The sequence below is a fragment of the Canis lupus genome, chromosome 10 (assembly GCF_011100685.1).
Source record: "Canis lupus familiaris isolate Mischka breed German Shepherd chromosome 10, alternate assembly UU_Cfam_GSD_1.0, whole genome shotgun sequence".
Taxonomy (NCBI): Eukaryota; Metazoa; Chordata; class Mammalia; order Carnivora; family Canidae; genus Canis; species Canis lupus.
Window position 1 is genome coordinate 28438782 of NC_049231.1, and position 16618 is coordinate 28455399.

At 60.6% G+C, this 16618-nt stretch overlaps 1 protein-coding gene across 1 annotated transcript; it reads right to left on the reverse strand.

Annotated features, from left to right (window-relative positions):
* Nucleotides 1-733: 733 nt before the first annotated feature.
* KCTD17 (potassium channel tetramerization domain containing 17) lies at nucleotides 734-10553 on the reverse strand. Its single transcript, XM_038550665.1, is given in 10 exon segments — nucleotides 734-938; nucleotides 1820-1873; nucleotides 1875-1908; nucleotides 2296-2373; nucleotides 2557-2650; nucleotides 3968-4093; nucleotides 5812-5907; nucleotides 6792-6883; nucleotides 9086-9194; nucleotides 10343-10553. Coding segments are annotated over 10 exon segments (936 nt in total). The 5' UTR covers nucleotides 10526-10553; the 3' UTR covers nucleotides 734-868.
* Between the last annotated feature and the right edge of the window lie 6065 nt (nucleotides 10554-16618).

Sequence of the window (16618 nt, forward strand, 5' to 3'; positions counted from 1 at the left end):
GCCCCGTCCCCGACAGTGGCCCAGAGGAAGAGAGGGAGGCAGCCCAGCGGCTGTTTCTTCAAGTTTTATTACATGGCGGGTTGGACACAGCCCAGGGTGTGTGGGGGGGGGATCATAAATGCAGGAGGGGCCCCTTGCTCAGCCCCTGCTACCCCTAGGCTCTCCCAGGGCAAAGGGAGGAGTGGCCCCCTGGCCCTCATCACTAGTTCCTGAATGGCCGCACTGCACCCACCTGCCCCTGCCTGCCCTCTCCTGGCCAGGGCCCCCTGCACCCAGCAGTGCAGACAGGGGTGGGAGCAGCCCAGGTGGAGGCTGAGCCACCCTCCCCCTTCTTCCCACACGGCCAACCCCGCACCCTTCATCCCACCAATACCTGGATCTCCTTCTGGGGCTGAGCAGGCCCTGCCCCTTCTGGGGGAGGGCCACCCTCCAGTCTGGTGCTCGGTACACTCCCCGAGGGCATTCTGGGGCCTTGCTCCTCCTTGTTAACCTCACAACAACCCTGTGAGGTAGGTGGCGGTGGGGAGAGTGACCCCGTTTGACAGACGGGGAGACTACGGCTCAGGGAGGAGACGTGACCGGGTGGGGGGGGAGGGTACCATTCATGCAGCTGGGGGACCCGGGGGAGGGCCCGCGGGGGCGTGGGAAACACAGCTGGACAGCGCCACACTTCGGCCACGCGCAGGCAGCTCTGCCCAGGGGTCCCGGGGCCCACCTCGGGCCTTGAGAGGTGCCAGCGGGCCCCCGCCCGGCTCCCCGAGGCGGGGGGCAATCAGAGCCCCGCAGGTGCAGACAGAAGTGGCAGGGGGGAGAGTGCTTCCTCCGCCTGGAGCCCGGGGCCCACCCCGCGGTACAAAAATAAAGGATTTCAGATCGGAACCCCAAGTCCCTGGAGGTGATCTGGGGCCTCACATCCGGGTGCCTCTGGCTTGTAACAGCTAGAAAAAAAGAGGGGGAAGGGGCAGGGGGGTGGGGGTGGGGTGGTCAGAACAACAGGAGGGGGAAGAGAGGGCGGGGCCGGTGAGGAGGGGGTGAGGCAAGGCCAGGGGAGGGCAGAGAGGAGATTGAAATGGAGGGAGGGGCAGGGAAGAGAGGGAGAGAGAAAGAGGTAGGTGAGTCACAGGCTCCCTTCTGAGAAGAGGGTGGGGGGCTGAGGCCCAGAGAAGGTGGATTCAGAGCCGAGGAGGGGAGCAGGAAGGGGACCCAGCTCGCCCATCCGGGAGCCCCATGCCCCATCCTGGGCTGGGTGATGGCTGCCCCGGAGGCCGGAGTCGCCAAGACTCTGGCCAGGGGAGGGGGGGTCAAGGCCAGGTTCCTGCTGTCTCAGGCAAAGGTCACAGACAGCAGCTGTCTGTCCCCATTTTAGAGGCAACTGTGGCCCAGAGAGGGACAGTGACTTGCCCAAGGTCACACAGCGGGCAGGTTAGACTGAGCCGCGGGCTCGGGGGCACCCGGTCAGGACGTCTCCCGTGACACCCCGATCCTCAGCCGGCTCTGGCTGACCCCCTAAAGGCCCAGGGAATCCAAGGGCGGCGGTCGTCCCCCCTCCCGGCCCCAGCCCCCCACCCCCAGACAGGGCACCCCGGGGCGGGGGCGGGGCCGCCGGTTCCCCTCCCGCCTCCCCAGCCCGGCTCTGGCGCTCCGGTGCAGGCGGGCGGCTGGGACCGAGGCCGGGCCCCCTGACTCCCCTCTCGGAGCCTCGCAGCCAAGGCCAAAACGGGCGAGGGGGGAGTCAGCCGAGCGGCGGGCTCCGGTCCGGGAGGAGGAGCGCGCCCCCTCCTGGCCTCCGCCCTCCCGCCAGCTCCGCCAAGCTACAAACCGGGGGTGGCGGCTCTGGGGGCGGGCGAGGGGCCGAGGAGGAGCCCCACGGCCAGCGCGGCCTCAGCTCGGAGGGGTGCGGACGGGAACCTGCAAGGAGAGGTGAGGGCGCGGAGAGCGGGCAGGCTGCGGGCGGGGAGGCCCGGCCTCAGCGGGGCCCGGCGGCGGCGGCGGCGGCGGCGGCGGGGGGGCGCCCGGCGGGCCCGGGGCAGAGGCGGCCGGGGCCCCCCTCCCCAGGCCGAGGCGCGGGGGGAGCCCGAGGGGGCGCGGGCGGCGGCGGGCGGGAGGCTCGGGGAGGCGGGGCCGGGGCGCCCGGGGGGAGGGCGCGGGGGGCGCGGGGGGCCGGGCCCGGGGGGGCGGCCCCGGGAGGGAGGTGCGAGCAGGCAGAGAGGAAACCCGGGCAGGGGCAGAGAGGGAAGAGGCAGGGTGCAGATGAGATCCAGGAGGAAGAAGAGGTGGGTGGAGATGAGGCGGGGCCTCCGGCGGGAAGCGGAGGAGGAGGAGGCGGTGGTGGTGGGAGGGAGAAAAGGTTAGCGGGCTCCTGAGATGACAGGGCTGCGAAGAGAAAGTGAGAGAAGGGATGGTTATGCAGGTGAGGCGGCCGGCGCGGCGGAGCTAGCCCTGCGGCCCGTCCCCCCGCAGGCCCCGGCCCCCGGGATCTGCAGCTGGCTCCAGCGGGCAGTGGGTGGGAGGCTCCGGCTTTTATGAGCAATCATTCTCCTCGGGGGGTGGCTGCACCTTTCTCCTGTGTATCTGCCTCCACCTGCACCTGTTCCACCTCCACCACCTCCTCCTCCTGCTGTTGCTCCTCCTCCAGCTGCTCCTCCGCGCTCTGTGGACCAGCCGGCGGACCCAGGGAAGAAAGAGTGCAGAGCTAACCGGGGGCCAGGGCCTGCTGGCGCGGCTGTCCCCAGGGGCCCCACCTCGGGGCGGGCAAGACGGAGGGGGGCCTTGAGGAGGGAGAAGCTGGGGCACCTGGGCCAGGCCCCTGGGAGCCTGGGAAGGGACTAGAGCAGGGGTGGAGAAGGGGCCCTGCCGGGGACTCTGGCATCTGTCTGGCTACTGTTCCGTGGAGCAAGGCCGGGTGTGTGGCCGGGGTATCCTGGAGGGGCATCTGGGAAGGCCTCACTTTAGGAGGACCCAGAATAGAAATGGGGCCCGGGAAGGCCCCAGGGTGGACACCACCCCCATCTGGAATGCCCTCAGCAGGCTCCAACAGCCCAGGCTCTGAGGCTTTGGCCTAGAGAGGCAGGAGCAGTGGGCTCACTCTGCACTCTTGCAAGGCAGTGCCAGCACTGGCCCTGACAGGGCGAAACGGGAAGGGGAAGTCACAGGACAGGGAGGCAGAGAGACAGACAGGAAGCCAGGGTTCATAAGTCTCCAGCACGCTGGGACAGGCCCCCAGAAGAAATCGTCTCTCCCCTTCCCAGCCTGGCTTCCTGCCCTGCCCCATTGGCCCCATCAATGGCCCTCAAGGCTTCTGACTGGCTCTGGGTTCAGGGTGGCAGGACCTCTGCTCAGTCCCCTGCCCACGGCTGGCTGTTGCTGCCTCAAAGGCCAGGGCAGAAACATAAGGCTGGGCCCCATGGAGTTCCTGACGGGGCCCTCCTGCAGAGCACCTGAGGAAGGGGCCTGGGAAAGAGGCAGGATTAACAGAGTTGGCTTCCCTGCTCTGGCCCAGGCCAGCTAGGAGGGCGACATTGACCCGCTTCTGGGAAATAAATGGGCCATCTGGATCCCAGAAGTTCTAAGCTTGATGGCACCACAGAGAGGACATGGTCTACCTTTGCTTCTCAGAAAACACAACAGAGGGGCCGAGAGGGCCAGGGATTGTCCAAGGTCACGAAGAGCATGGTATATACCATGCCAAACCCTTAGTTCAGTGCACCCTGTGGCCACCTTTCAAACAGCATCTAGGTCTCCTCCTGCTGGGCCCTGAGGACGATCCCATTTCATGTCTCCCCCTGCCTAGGCCTGGGTAACCGGCGTGAGCAGATGGGACCATGGGTGGCATGGGATGGATGGCATTGGCTGTGACCAGGTGGTTATGTGTGTACAGCAGGAGGGAGAAAGAAGCAGGGATGGCTAGGTGGAGGGCGGGGAGAGGAGGGAGGGGAGGGAGGGTGGGAAGCTGAGGTTGGGGGCTCACCTTGGTTTTGCGGCTGGACTCAGAGCTCAGCCCATGTGGGGAGCTGTACAGCTCCTTGGACACCACACACAGGAACTCAGCCTGGTCCTCACTGCCGTAGTTGTAGGAGGAGCCGATGTTCACCAGCTGGGGGGCGGAGCAAGGGGAGAAAGAGGACAGGCTGGGTTGAAAGCAGCTAGCGGGGAGACAGCAGCACAGGTCAGGATACCAACTTCTGCCCTGATCTTGCAGTTCCCGTTCTCACCCAGCTTCGAGTTTCCACAATAAGTCAGAGTCTTTTCACCAACCCCCCATCTGGGTGGCAGGTCTGCTTCCAACAGGCTTGGCTAGGCCTGTTCCTTGGAGGAAGACTGCCTTATCTTTGCTGCTCCCCACCCTTCACCCCAGCCCCAGATCTAGAGGCCAATTTCTACAAGCAGATGGAGGCCCTAGGATGGGCAGGTCGTCCCCCTCCATCCCAGATGTGGCTGAAGCAGCCCCAGAACCAAGTGGTAGGGAAGGTGGGGTTAGGCATGATGCCACCCCGCAGAGGTAGAACAGGTTGGAAGCAGAGGTAGAACAGGTTGTCTACTCCTCAGGCCAGAGGGCAAATGAGCAGTGGTCCCGGAGCCATCAGCTCATGGGGAGCCCATGCAATTGCCAGAGACTCCCTTAGACTCCCAAGAGCAGCTCCAACTTTGTTCTGGGGTCCCTGGAATAACCACAATCACAAGGCCCTGTGCATGACATTCGGCCCCCAGGAGCCCTCACCCGACAGGCAGTGAGAAACATCAGCCACTCTGGCAGACAGGGTTTGAAGAGGTGGTGACCTGCAGGACGTCCCACAGCCAGGAAGAGTGGAACAGGGATTAGAATCCGAGTCCTCTCTGGAGTCTTACATGCTGACAGTCTGCATGACACCGGCTGGCTCCAATGCCTGAGTCCTACCCTAGGCTAGGGACTTTATCAGTGGCCTTTCCCATCTTCATGAGAGTCCTGCGAAGGGAGCACTATTGGCCCATATCACAGATTAGGAAACTGAGGCCCAGAGAGATGTGACTTGCTCAAGGTCACATGGCACATAAATGGTGGATCTGGGCCTCTGGCTCCCAGCTGCGGCTAGTTCCTCCATACTGGTCGGCCGTCCTGGGGAGCCCCAGCCTTCTCCCTTCTTCAAATCCCACACACAAGGAGCTATGGTGGGTACAGATAAAGGGCTCGCCAAACTCCTCTTCTCTAAGGACATGTGCGACCTTGGGTTAACTTGCTGGCTCTGTGCATCTGGAAACCCAAGAGGTGGGCCGTGAGCTGTGTGGCTAGGGCAACGCCACTGTGATAAAGTGTCTCCTGATGGGTAAACTGCACATGGGCCGGGGGACAATTGGCCACCGTGAATCCTCAGGGGAAGTCACTGCTTGGGCTTCCCTGCTGTAGGAAGGCTGTGACTCGGCCTGTCCCTTGCAGGGACCCTGGAAGCTGCACCTATGGACTTGTCGCTAGAGGTGCTGACCCAAAGGGGAGTCGACTCGCTTATATGGCTCTTATATGGAGTCGACTCGCTTATATGGCTCAACTTGCCCGAGCTGTCGTTTGGGAGCCAGACACTCGCTCGTACTGCTGTGTAGACCCTCCCCGTGGCCGTGAGAACCCCACCGAAGAGGTTGCCTAGAGCTGCCCTGCGGCAAGCGGGGCTTCCATCCTCTCATTCTGGTCGGTCAGTTGCCAGAGGTGGCCTTGCCGAAATCTTGTTCAGTTTGATGGCTGGGGCTGTGGCGGGGAACCCAAGCCTGGGGCTGCAGAAGGGAAGGACCTGCTTTGCTCGGAAGCTTGGAGGTTTCAGGTGTGGCCCTGGGGCCCCAGCACACCTGCTCAAAGCGCCAGCCGTCGGACATGGTGGAGACCATCTGTGTCAGCTCCTCCTCCTGGCACTGCAGCACACGGTACACGTGCTTGGGGGGGACCTGCAGGCAGAGAGGCCACGTGGAGGACACCCGTGGGAGGGACAGGCCCCCCAGGAGGGGGACGATGGATGTACCTGTCATCTTCTCTCCCCACCCACCACATGCCCCTGGAAGGAGAGGGGGCAAGGCAGGGCAGCGGGGGAAGGTGACAGCCAGGTTCTGAGTTTCTGCTGCCTGCCAGGCACTCGACAGGCATGACCACTTCATCCTTCCACAAACCCTACAAGTTATGGATTTTCACAGAGGCTCAGAGGAGGTCTTACTTGCTCAAGGTCACCCAGCTTAAGTGCGGCAGAGCTGGAACCAGGTGACACACGGGGGCAAGAAGGAGGACCTGGAGCCTCCCCACTTCAATCTCCTGCGGCTGGGAGATACTGCCTCACCACCTGCCTACCTGCCCCCAGCCACATCTCCCCCAGGGGCAGAGAACCCCTCCAGCTCATCCTGTAGACAGGACCCAGGGTCCAAGCTCAGGAATGTGAACTCCAGCACCTGTGCCATGCCCACCTGGGGTCTGCTGATCCCACAGAATGGACCGTTTACTCATCCTGCATTGCCCCCACAGGGCCCCCTGGAGCTGCACCCTGACCCCATTTTGCTTGTGAGGAAGGCAAGAGTGCAGGTCTCAGCACCTCTGTATTCCATAAGGGGAAACTGAAGTACAGAGATCAGTGTGATGGGCCCAAGGTCACACGGCAAACAGAGCCCAGTGAGGGACAGAAGCCCATGTCCTTGTCCCAATCTGGGGAGTTTGCTGGGCAGCCTGGGAGCTGGACAACACCCTCCCCTTACAGGCTAGCTTGGCCTCCCCACCTCCGGAAGCTCCCCCTACCTCCCCCAGCCCCAGCCTCTTCTCCCCCCACAGCTGCTCTGTGGCTGCTGACCTGTGTGACTGGATAGTCCTTCTCCTCCATCCGATCTTTGATGATGCGGATGAGTGGCCCGATGTTGTAGAATTCCGCTTCCTCCAGGACCCCTGGCACAGACAGAGCAGCCCCAGGTCACTCGGCTGCCCCCATGCCCTCCTCTCCCCTGTCCCCTCTGCCTCCATGCCCACACTCGCTCTAGTCATGGTGGGTGATCTCTGAGCATCTTTGAGTTCAGGCCTCAAGCAAGAGGGCACGTGTCCTTCCTTGGATCCCACACTCTCTCTGGAAGGGGTGAGAGGCTGCCACCCAACAAGTCCTCCATCCCTGCTGTGCTGAGCCTGGTGACCTAGGGACCCCTGCCAGTGCCCCCATCTGGGGGCCGCTTTAGGGCTAGCAAGAGGCAGCAGGCTTGCTGGGGCTGCAGCCTAGAACGCCACACCAGAAGGACCTTGGGTGACCTCCTATTATGTGCTCCCGTTCTTGAAGCACATGCTAAGTGCCAGTACTGTGCTAAGCATTTTACATTCTCTCCTGTGGTTAATTCTTAGCACTAGAAGTAGGCACCTTCATGCCCCCACTGAACAATCAGGGAAACTGAGGGCAGGAAAGAGAAGCAGCTGTCCAAGGCTACGTAGCCAGCAAGCGGCAGAGCTGGGATCCAAATGCAAACTCCTCTGACTTTGGAGCCCTCCTATGCTCATCATGAGCGCTGGGGACACGGGGAAGCAGGTGTTATGGCCCCTACACAGCCAAGGGATTGGAGAGTCTCAGAGACTGAGTCACCTCTCCAGCGAAAGGGAATGGGCACTGTCTTTAAGTTCCCTTAAATTTGCACAGGGCAGGGACCCCTCTGGTCCTTTCCGTGACTGGCCTCTGGGCTCCCTGAGGACAGGGCCCACGTCTGATCTGCCCTACTGTGCCTGGCGTCCGCACAGCACCTGACACAGGGTGGGTGGTCACCGAGTGTCACTGCCTGAGTGTGCCCTGTGAGCCCTGCAGGTGACAGACAGACAGCTAATAATGGCAGCCCAGGCCTTGGTGCCAGGTGCTGTGCCAAGTGACATACTTGTATTAGTTTCTTTTACCCTCACAGAGGCCCAGGAAGGCAGGTTCTAGTGTCACCCCATTTCACAGATGTGGGCATGGAGGCACAGGGGCATTAAGTGACTTTCTGGTGTCCCACAGATCATAAGTCTCTTCCCAGATCCTCCGGCCCCTTCAGTGGGGGCCCCGGCCCTGTCTGAGGCCCTGGGAGTGGAGAACTAGGAGAATCCCAGAATCTGCAAATAGGTATCAGCTGTGACGCAGCTGGAGCGTTCACCTCCCCTCCCTGCGGGCCCTGCTCCCAGGCCCAGGCACCTGAACTCCCTGAGGGGCTGGTGCCTACAGTGGGCTCTGTGTGAAGCCCTAGGGCCTCTAGATCACCACGTCCCACCACCCGCGGGTCAGGAAGGGAGACCGTGAGAGGAAGGATGGGTTGTACTACAAGCACTGGGGCTCATGACACCCGATCTCCCAAAACATGCTCTCCCCAGCAGCTCACCGCCCCTAATTCATACACACGAGAGGAGGCTCAGAAAGGAGAAGTGACATGTCCAAGCTGGCCTGGCTGGATCAGCTGACCCAGAGCCACACCCTGTGCCCCAAGGAAGAGTTGACTTGGCACTGACTGTATGTAGTCCCTGCCCCTGCTGAGGCTTTGCCAAGAGGATATTCTCCAGGCATGGCTTCCCCACCATCCGCTGGAGCCAGAAGTGAGCATCTATAGGGCCTCAGTCACCTGGGCCCCGGAGGAACCAAACCCCTGCTGGGGGGTAGGCTCCCCCTCCGCCCCCCTCCACCCACAACCAGCTGTGCTACAGAGGCCACTGGATTTGGGGAAGAGTCACCTGCTCCACCCACCTGCTGCCAGTCCTCACCAGGCATCTGAGATACTGGATCACCCGCAGAAAAAGAGCCAGACCCCCTCCCGTACCCACCTCCAGCCCGTTCACACCTGGCTTCCCAGGAGGTGAGGAAAGGGCATCCCTGCCAACAGCAGAGGCTGCGGGCCTCACTGGCTCACTCCCTCTGCTCTCTGTTGGCACCCAGCAAAAGCTCAGGCTGGTCAGCTTGGCAGAGCCCCGAGGCTCAGCCCAGGCAGAGGCTTTGGGATTCAGTCTTGTCAGGGATAAGGCAGCAGGAAACAGGGAAGAAGTTAAATGTCTCCCCCGGCCCCCTGACAGGGAGAAATGGCTCTGGACCTCCACGGAACGCCCTGGCAGACTTTAGAGGATGCAGGTCCCAGCCAGTCCCCTGGACCAACTCACCCTCCTCAGCCATGTCCTTGTCCAGCACCAGCTTGCCATGCCGGAGAAAGTTCAGGATGGGCCCAAAGTAGGTGGGGTCACGGTCAATGAGGTAGGCCCCGGTCTCATCCTATGGAGATGAGGGACACAGGCAGTGAGAGGAGAGTGAGGCTTCCCCGCTCCTCCCTTCAGGCCCAGTATGGATGGGAGGGAGGGAGTGAACGCAGAGTCTTCTCTTCCCTGGAACAAAGTGGCATGATGGAGCAGAAAGGCCTTGGGGTCAGAAACACCTAGGTTCAAATCCTGCCTCTGCCTTTTCCTCACTGTGTGACCTTGGGCCAGTGACTTGGCTTCTCTGATCCTCACTCCGCTCCCCCATAACCGGCGGCCATTGTGAGCATCCAGTGAGTTCAGAGGGGCAGCCGACCCAGAGTAGGGTTCGGGGACCGTCCCTCTGAGAGGCTGTTGCCCTGAAGCCAGCCCTACACTATCTCCATCCGATCCCCAGTCATTCTGGGGATGTCAGATGTTTACAAGTTTCCAAAGCAGCTGCTATCTCATTGGACAGGCTCGGCCTGCAGGGAGGCAGGGCGGGCATCCGGACAAGTCTACAGGGGGGAAACGGAGACGTCAAGGGGTGAAGGGACTTGCCCAAGGTCACAGCATCAGAGGGCTGGGGAATGAGGGACAGGGGCCCTCGAGGTCACCTCCACAGCAGCCTCCTCCGGTTACAGGCAGGAGGCTGAGCCCAGAGCAGGGAGCAGGGAGCAGGGAGGGGTCCCCCCCAAGGTCATGCAGGCAGTTTGCCTCGGAGCCGGAGCCGGAACGGGGGCCCAGACACGGTGCCTGACGGCCGGGGCTCCTCCCTGATGAAGCCCGGCTCGGGAGGCATCCCAGGACTTCGCCGAGCTCCCTGCACCCCTAGGCCACCCACACCCCAAAGGGCGGGGAGCGGGGAGAAGCAGCCTCAGCAGCTCCCGTCCCAGGGCGGCAGGCCCGTTAGGGAAGGAGGGGGAGAGTCCCGACCCCTCGGCCTCCTGGGGTGGGAGCCCAGGGCAGTGCTCAGAATGCTCCAAATGGCCGCGGCCTGGCGTCGTCCCGTTGCCACGGCAATGGGCACGTCCCTCGGTCTCCCATCCCCTTCCTCCTCCCCGCCTCGGGCCAGGTCTTCCTGCCTCCGGCTCTCGGGGAGGGACGCCCGCAGGTTCGCGGCCCGGCCGCCCCGGGTCGCGCGGAGAGGACCCCCGGCCCCGACGCCGCCCCCCGCGCGGGCCTCACCCGATCCGACTGCAGCTCTTCCCCCTGGCACAGGCGGCTGAGGAAGGATTTCTGCTCCCGGCACAGCGTCTGCCGGGTGGTCAGGAACACCGTGCCCCCCACGTTGAGCCGCACCCACTTGCCCCAGCCGCCCGCCGCGCGGCCGCCCGTCCCCGCCGGCGGCGCTGCCTCCCCGGCCTCCATCCTCCCCGCTCGCCCGGCGTCTGCACCCGCGGGCGCGGCGGCTGGGGGCGGGCAGGTGCCGCGCGCCGGGCACGCCGGGAGCTGTAGTCCGCGCCGCGGGGAGGGGAGCGGCGGGGCGGGGCGGGGCGGGGCGGGGGTCCCCGGGCCGCGGGGGCGCCTTCCCGGCCCCGCCCATTCCGCGCCTGGCGGGCGCCCGCCGACCCGCCTCTAGCCCAAGCCCTGGGCCGAGTCACGGTGTCGGGGAGGTCACGTTCGAGGCCAGCGGGACGGCCGGCGGCGAGGGTGCTGCCCCGCGTCCGCACCCCTGCCGCCCCCTGTGTGCTCCTCTCGTGGCTGTTTCCTCCCGTCCCGTCTGGGTTATCAGACAGCCGGGACGGCAAGAAACCGCCGCTCCCGGGATTCCCTGGCGTCTGCCTGCATCGGGTTCCCAAGATGCTTTCATACTGCCCTTGGCGGGGCGCGGTGGGTGCGGGGACTGGGTTCCTGGCCAACACGAGTTCCTTGAGGACAGCACAGCTGGACCTGACGCTGACTGACCACCCACCATATTCCAGATGCTTTGTGCGTCTCTATTGGTCACTGAAGCTCTCAGCAGCCCTGCGGCTTTGGTATTACTATACCCACTGTACAGATGAGGACACAGACGTGAAGTGGCCTCCCTGACTCACACAGCAAGAACCCGGGTGGCTTCCAGGTGACCTGCCAGCACCAAGACCGCCTTCCTGCTCTCCTGCCGTGGGCTGTCAATGCTCCTTGGGTAAGATTTCTAGGGAGGAACGGTGGACAGGGCACTGGATCAGTCAGAGGACTGGGTTTTCATCTTAACTTTTGGAGGCTGAGGTATTGGGCAAGGTCTCAGTTTTCCCATCTGCAATTTGGGAGGGTGAGGAGGGATGGGTTCTGTGGACCCCCTTCTAAGACAGGTAACAGAGTTTGCACTGACCTCATGGGGACTGCAGGGCGGGGGAGGAGGGGAGGGGACCAGGGAGGGACAGGGGCTGAAGGGGAAGCTGTCCTCCTTAACTCTTTCCTTGATGTTTCAGTCCTGGTCCTGGATTACGGGGCAGGGGTCTGAGGTTCCCCTCAGGAATCCCAGTGCCCCCTCACCCCAGGTTCCCCACCAGGCAGCCTGGCCGTGTGCTGAAAATTCAGTCACCCAAAGCTCTGCCTTCTCCACAAAGCCCTTCCCCTTGGCAGGGAATAGGCCACAGCTGCTAACATGTTGCTCCTGAGAACTCACCAATATGTTCTTAAGCAACTTCCTCTCTAAACCTCGGTTGCTTTTTTTTTTTCTTTTGCAAAATAAGAAATAATATTTGCTCCCGAGAGCATTGTGAGGATTACAGTATAGAGCGTCTGTTAAACATCTGGCATAGTCCCTGGCTTTCAGTATACTGGGTGGACAGAGGGATGGATGGATGGGTGGGTGGATGGGCAGATGGGTGGATGAATGAAGTGGGATATGGACTGGCCGTGGTCAGTAGCACTCCTGGAACGTAGCATGAGCCCTCAATCCTTGTTAGCTAAAAGAAAGCTAGAGCAGGAAATACGTCTTTGTCCACTGAAAGGTTGTAGGCAGAGAGCAATGTAGTCTGACTTGCAACTTGGATCATTTCAGGGGCTGCAGGGAAGACAGTTCAAAGCACTGAGAGAATGGTTAGGAGGCCATCTCGGTCAGGATTGGCGGAAGCTCAAACCACAGCAGTGTCAACAGGCCAAGACAGAAGTGGGTGGATTCGGTGGATATTCAGGAAGTGGAAGTAAAAGACTCAGGTTCAAGGGGCTGTGGGAAGGAGGGAAAAGGCAGAAGAAGAAGGAGGTTCTATAAAGCAGAAGCAGGTCTGGGGAGTGAGTAGGGGGATCAGGAGGTCAGTCTGGGGCCAGTGTGTGTTTGCAGTGCCTGTGGGGGCAAGTGACATTTGTCCCTCTGGGTGTGATATTCAAGAGAACTGCTTGGACTTGAGAGGACAGGTGGGGTTGTCCTGAGCCTCCCTCCCCAAAAAAGAGGACATGAAACGTCCCAGGGCTAGGAGCCTAGAAGGGCTCTCTGGAGAGGTGTCGAGAAGGGAGGGTGGATCAAGTCAGGGGAGAGGACAGTGCCACGTCTGGAAGAGGAACAAGAGCCATACTCCAGAGACCAGGCGTGGGCCAGTTTGAAACAAGTTCACATGAGGGGTAAGTTGAGAAAGCTGAAGGTCAGTGCCCTGGAGTTGTAGAAACCTGGGACCAGCCTGACCCTACCTGCTCCCACACATGTGACCCAGGACTGGAGGCACAGTGTCACTTGCATGAGGTCACTTAGCAGGACACGAGCTGTTCCCACCTCCGTCTTACAGAAGATAAGACTGCCGCTCCAAGACCATGGGCCTTCACAGATCGTGCTGGAAATGGCTACCAAGTTCAGAGGCAGCCTCCAAGCCTGCTCTCGTGGACTCTGAAGCCCAAGCCAATAGTCACCTGCTCTCCGGCCTCCCACGGAGTCCTGTAGCTCCTCTGTGCAGGTGTCCTTAACCCTGCCGTACAGAGGAGGAACCGTGGTCACGGGGCTGATACCCTTCCCTCCCACCGACCACCATTCAGGGCCTCACTGTTTGTTGAGCACGGATTATGTGCCAGACCTTGAAACAGAGATGAAGACATCAATTGTGGTCCCTGCTCTAGGGAGGACCTTGGGTGGGGGAGGTGGGTTTAAGTGGCTTTGACAAAACATGAAATCCCAGACGGCCCTATTTCTGATTACAGACTGGCACTCTTCATAGTTTTTTGCATGTCTTCCCCGCTTAGAGGGCAAAACCGAATGTCCCTGAGACAGTTTCTCAGGATAATGGTTACCCAGGAGGAGAGCCAAACTTCAAACGCTTGCTCCTTACACTGCCCCCTGCTGTCTCCTTCTGGAAAGAGCAGCTTTCAGGTGCTTAATACGGCTCTGAATTTGGCTTTTTTTTTTTTTTTTAAGATTTTATTTATTTATTTATGAGAGACACAGAGAGAGAGAAAGGCAGAGACATAGGCAGAGGGAGAAGCAGTCTCAATGCAGGAAGCCCGACGTGGGACTGGATCCCCCGTCTCCAGGATCAGGTCCTGGGCTGAAGGCGGTGCTAAACCACCGAGCCACCCGGGCTGCCCTGAATTGGGCTTTTGTTTTTTGTTTTTTTGTTTTTTAATTTTAATTTTTTTTGAATTGGGCTTTTGAAAGCAAATGAGACTGGAGGAGGGTGATGCAGGGGTACAGGATCCCAGACAAGGATGTCAGCCCAGGCTCCATGGCTTGCTAGCCTGGTGACTTTGGCAAAGTCACCTAACCTCCCTGCACCTCAGTGAGAATAGTGATAGTACGGAGCTCATGCAGTCGAGAGGATTCCATGAGCTAACACAGGAAGGCATGTGATGAGCACTCAGCACACTGCCGAGGAAAACTTCAGTGAGCACTGGCTTTGCTGGAGCCAGTTCTGCCTCCCTGTCTACTGTTGGTTGGACCTGAGATCTGTGCCTGAGCCAAAGCACCTTAATGGACCTTAAGGTCCATTCCCATTGCCCAGGGATGAACCAACCTCACCAAGCCCTCCATGCCAGGGTTGGAGGGACAGGCAGAGAGGAAGGCCACCCCCAGGGAACCAGCCTCCAGGGCACAACAGATACCATGTCTTCACACTAAACTCCCGGGACCCACAATGACCCAAGAGTCCCTCTGCCTCCCGATGGAGCCGAAGGAACATAAACTATATCCCAAAGACCTCACCTGAGCTCATTGCCACAGCCTGTTTAGAACCTCGTGTTAGCAGCATCCCCCACATCTGAGTGGCTTATTTCACATCTGCTGTCGGTTCCGTGATGAAGATGTCACTCAGCCCTTCTGGGATCTTGTGTTCAGTCTTCCTCTTCCCACGTTCAGATGTTAGAATATTCTGATTAGCCTTGACGCTGCTGTGTTTACATCCAGCCCCATGAGATCGCTGCCCTGGCCCCTGTCTCAGAGTGGGGGTTGTTAGTTCTGAGACCTTTTTGGGTCTCCTGAGGCAAGAAACAGGCATATTCAGTCAGAGAGAGTGTCCTGAGCATCCAGAAATATTCAGACAGGATTTTAGGGGCCAGTGGTCCAGAGCGTGGACTCTGTGTTTCCCCAGCTGTGCGACATCTGGCCAGTTCCATACCCTCTTCAACCCCCACTTTACACCATTTGCAATGTTTACATCATAACGTTATTCACACTTCCTAGCGCTATTACATGCAGTGGATGTTAGTTATTACAACTGACCACGTAGCTATGTGCCATACCGGTGCTAGAGGTATCCTTCTAGCCTACGTTAGTATAATTGTGCCCATTTTACAGATGGGGCTCTGAGGGTCTGCATAACTGGCCCCGGGGACTTGGATATTTTAGAACAAGTATGCCTCTGTGCTTTTACCTAGGACTTCCTCTGACTGTCAGCATTCACCAAGCCTGCCGCCAGCGCCGGGTTTGGAGTTTCAGAAGTGAAGGAGGTGCACCCCTTCTCCTGGAGGAGCGGGCCCTAATTTCTGCGGGCTCCCGGGGGCGCCGTTGGCACCGCGGAAGGGCCGTCGAATGTCTGGAGGAAGGCGCGCTCTGCTCGGGTTTTGCACGAACGGGCCCCAGCGGCGGGCGGCGATGGTTCCCCGGGCCCAGGGTGCTCAGCCCCAGGGTGCTCAGCCCCGGCGCCGCCCTCTTCAGTCAGGGGTCCCGAGCCCGTGGGAGGCGCGGGCGGTTCGGCCTTGCCGGCAGGGGGCGCGCCAGCCCGACGGGCCGTGGAGGGCCCCCCACCCTCCCCTACCCAGCGCCCGCTCCCACGCCTACTACGCGGTCCCTCTGCTCCCACCCCGCCTACGCGGTCCCTCTGCTCCGACTGGTTCTCTTTCCAGCTCAGCTCCCGGGAACTGAGGCCCTGACGGTCGGCCCAGTCTTATCGGCCTGCTGCAGGGACCTCACTGCCCTGCAGACGCCCCTGTGGCTCCTGCTGCTATCCTTCCGCAGCTCGATAATTGCACAGAATGGGAATAGGGCCCATCCCCGGGGGCCCCTTGGACCCTTGGACCTGCTGCCCCAGGGGCGTCTATAGGCACTTCCACGGGCCCAGCTCCGCGCCAAGCACTTTCACGGATTATCTCTTAATCCCAACCCAACAGGGAGAGGCGATGGTAATTGCCATTTCACAATGGGGGGGCCCCATGGGGGTGTTCTGTGTGCCCCCAGATTCTCCTGCTCCTCCACCCTCCTCTCTCTGGCTCCTCCGTGGCTGGGGTGGAATGAGGATGGGAAAAGAAAGGGAAGATTTTCCCTGCCTGCCGCCCATGTCCTCTGGTGTGTTTTTGCTTTGGCCAAAGCAACGATTCAAGCTGTCTAGGTTTTTTCCTGGAGGATTGTTTTGAGATTTTTGGGAGCCCCCATCGCCAGGAATGCCTCACACTGCTCTTCTTCCTGGGCAGGGCCTCCTCTGATTGGCTGTGGGTACTCTAGGACCATCTCCACGGGGTCCCACAGCTCACTCCCCTTCTGCCCCAGCCCACAACCCTCATGCCTAAAGCCCCTCTGAACAACTCCAAGTCACCATTCCTCACCCAGGTCCTGGCTTTGGACACAGGGTTTACCGTGGAGTGGCCAGCCAGGTCCGCATCCCACCTGCAAGCTTTCCCAGGCCTGGGACCCACCCAGTGGCTGAGCACCCCTGGAATCCAGGACACACAGGCCAAGCCCTGCTCACTCAGCCTTCCAGGAGGGGAGGAATCCCATGCACCTCCCCCCATGGGTTGGGAGAAGTAGAGCACCCCAACAGTTCCCTGTAGAGAGAGCGCCCCTCTGCCTTCCACCTGCTCCTGCTGGCTCTGTCTCCACTGTAGGCAGGAGGGGCCCTCTCCTGAGGTTTCTAAAGCTAGTTCTTAACCACCTGGGTTGAAAGGACTACTTTAGATGGTCTAGCACCTTGTTTTAGAACGTGGGTGCAGTTGGCAGCTCTGGCTGAAACTGAATCTGAAAAGCCTGCATTTTAAAAAATAGCATTTTATTTTGAAGCAATTCCAGACTTTCAGAAAAGTTACAAAAATAATACCAAAAATTCTGGTGAAGGCTTCACTCAGATT